A 3215-nucleotide genomic window follows, 5' to 3' on the forward strand; every position below is an offset into this window, starting at 1 on the left:
AACTAAACACGCCCTAAAACTCTATTCTTTTGCAAATCTTCCCTTTCTCAATCTTTTCTCTGTGCCAAGATCAAATATTTAACATAGTGCGGTATGCATGGAGTAGGGATAGAAAACGGACCGAAATCTATTGAAACGACCCGCGTAAACTGCAAAAAATAAAAAATAAAAAATAAATGAGACTGAAAATATGAAACCGTCAAACTTAAAAATCCCGCACTAACTCGCACCGCTTAATCCGTGGATTTTGGCGGGCTTAGGAGTAAATTTCCACGGTGGGTGGCAAAGTGGGTAGCCTGTCCCGCCAAGCTCTGCTTCAAAAAAGAGCAGATCCTCCACCAAGTTAATAGTGGGTTTAAAATATTATAGCCTGTCTCTGTATTATTGTCTGATAGGAACTAGTTCAAGAATTAATAATACAAAAAATATTTAAAAAATATATTTAAAAATTATATAATTATTAATTTTTATAGTACTAATTCCTTTTTTATTTAATAAAAAAAAAAGAGAAAAATAACTTTTGATCTGAGGAGCCGACCTATCTGTCCCACCAAAATCTGCGGATTTATTTGTGCAAATTTGACTAATTTTTTTTATTTAACAAATTCTAAATACTAGTTTAGTTAGATTTTACCACTAAAAAGATATCTTATTGTCTTTATTATTTTATTTACAGATTTTGTCTATATAAAGTTAAGCAAATGTATCACAGTTGGGTGTTTTATGAATGAATAAATGTTCTGAATAGTTGAATAATGAGTATTGGAAAGTTTCCTTTATTTTCTTTGAGTGCTAATAAGTTTGAGAAAAAAAATATAATAATATTATTTATGCAAATAATTTTGGGTTAATTAGTTATAAGATTTAAACTTACATTATTTATAAAATTATAAATTAGAAATATTTTATTTCAAATGATTTATATCATTTTTAAATGACTTTTTTTTTTCTAATTCAATATGTATTCATGGTGGGGAAGCATTAATGGCAACAGGCCAGGAGCAATCAAATTGATTACAACTTACCCAGATGCTTCGTGTCCTAATATGCGTGGAAATATTGGTGGTACGCACTGATCACATTCATTCACAACAGAAATTGTTAGTTATACGTCCGTTAGAAATCACGTCCAAAAAAAAGGGAGAAGAAGAAAATATTAACATTTATTTATTATTTGACAATAATTGCATTTAAAACATATATAAATGAGCAGGCAACATAATCGGTAGAAAAAGACAGAAAGTGTTTTAGGCAAAATATAGACAAGTTAGATCTGCATAGAGAAATTAAACTTTCGATTAGCATTATATTTCAGGTGACTGTACTAATTACTATATTAAATTTGAGATGTTAAAATTACATATATATCTTATCTATGCATAAATTTCTTTTAACTGAGTCTACAAAAAAGACCTAAAAATAATATAATTATTAATTTTTATAGTACTAATTCCTTTTTTATTTAATAAAAAAAAAAGAGAAAAATAACTTTTGATCTGAGGAGCCGACCTATCTGTCCCACCAAAATCTGCGGATTTATTTGTGCAAATTTGACTAATTTTTTTTATTTAACAAATTCTAAATACTAGTTTAGTTAGATTTTACCACTAAAAAGATATCTTATTGTCTTTATTATTTTATTTACAGATTTTGTCTATATAAAGTTAAGCAAATGTATCACAGTTGGGTGTTTTATGAATGAATAAATGTTCTGAATAGTTGAATAATGAGTATTGGAAAGTTTCCTTTATTTTCTTTGAGTGCTAATAAGTTTGAGAAAAAAAATATAATAATATTATTTATGCAAATAATTTTGGGTTAATTAGTTATAAGATTTAAACTTGCATTATTTATAAAATTATAAATTAGAAATATTTTATTTCAAATTATTTATATCATTTTTAAATGACTTTTTTTTTAATTCAATATGTATTCATGGTGGGGAAGCATTAATGGCAACAGGCCAGGAGCAATCAAATTGATTACAACTTACCCAGATGCTTCGTGTCCTAATATGCGTGGAAATATTGGTGGTACGCACTGATCACATTCATTCACAACAGAAATTGTTAGTTATACGTCCGTTAGAAATCACGTCCAAAAAAAAGGGAGAAGAAGAAAATATTAACATTTATTTATTATTTGACAATAATTGCATTTAAAACATATATAAATGAGCAGGCAACATAATCGGTAGAAAAAGACAGAAAGTGTTTTAGGCAAAATATAGACAAGTTAGATCTGCATAGAGAAATTAAACTTTCGATTAGCATTATATTTCAGGGGACCGTACTAATTACTATATTAAATTTGAGATGTTAAAATTATATATATATCTTATCTATGCATAAATTTCTTTTGACTGAAAGTCTACAAAAAGATGTATATTGTTATGGAATATATATGGATTTTTTTATTTAAATAAATAAAATAAATATAATATTTACAGATATAAATACACTAATAGAAAATTATATGAATTCATTTTGATTTAAATTAAATAATTTAAATTGATCCAAATTATATAGTAAAATATCATATTATTCTATTAGCAGTTTAAATAATATAATTATAAATATATTTCGTTTGTACTATATATGAACGAGAAATTATTTAAAAAAAAATAATATAATCTTATTAATTATCTCGTAACGAACTAAATACATGCAAAATTAAATTTTTTGTTACTTATCTTACAAAAAAAGTAATTAAAAAATCCGGAATATATTAACAACCAAATATTTACCATATGTCAGAGGAAAAAAAATAACCAAGTAATATATGGAAATTATTAGAAGGGAATGAAGGGAAACAATAATAATAAGTTTGAGAATTTCTGTGTTTTTTTTTATCATACCTTTGCAAGGAATGACCTTGCCTGCAGTGGAAGAAAAGTTAGAGGCTAATAATAAAGAAGAAGATGAAAGAATCATTTTTGAATTATGAATAATATTGTTGCTGTTTGGTGATGAACGCAGGTACTGAAATAATAAACTTCGTTGCTTCTGAAGACTATGCATTTTCTTTTACAAGCTAATTAAAATTAAAGGTGCCTACTTAGCTGAGCATATGCTTCATTTTCTCTTCTTCTCCTTACGTATATTTATATATACAAGGATGTTAGTTGTTCATTACCTTAATTTCAATCTTTAGTCAATTTTTTTAAAGATTTATTATTATTTAATTAATTTAAATACTTATTTTCACGTTTTAGT

General features: G+C 25.8%; 1 protein-coding gene across 3 annotated transcripts in view; it reads right to left on the reverse strand.

The window, feature by feature from the left end:
* Positions 1-3106, reverse strand: part of LOC110267436 — an 8085-nt gene extending 4979 nt beyond the window's left edge. The window contains exons 1-4 of one of the 3 annotated variants that reach the window (XR_002355073.1): positions 2858-3106; positions 1994-2040; positions 231-311; positions 11-149 (exon numbers count right to left, since the gene is read on the reverse strand). Coding sequence is in view for 1 of the 3 variants with exons in the window: in XM_021112986.1 (XP_020968645.1) it covers positions 48-149; positions 1994-2040; positions 2858-3020 (312 nt within the window). In the remaining 2 variants the exon portion in view is untranslated. Of the gene's footprint in view, positions 1-10; positions 312-1993; positions 2041-2857 lie in introns of those variants that run through there. The other 2 variants (XR_002355072.1, XM_021112986.1) reach the window with 2 other exon arrangements.

Source organism: Arachis ipaensis, chromosome B10 (genome assembly GCF_000816755.2).
Source record: "Arachis ipaensis cultivar K30076 chromosome B10, Araip1.1, whole genome shotgun sequence".
NCBI classification, from domain to species: Eukaryota; Viridiplantae; Streptophyta; class Magnoliopsida; order Fabales; family Fabaceae; genus Arachis; species Arachis ipaensis.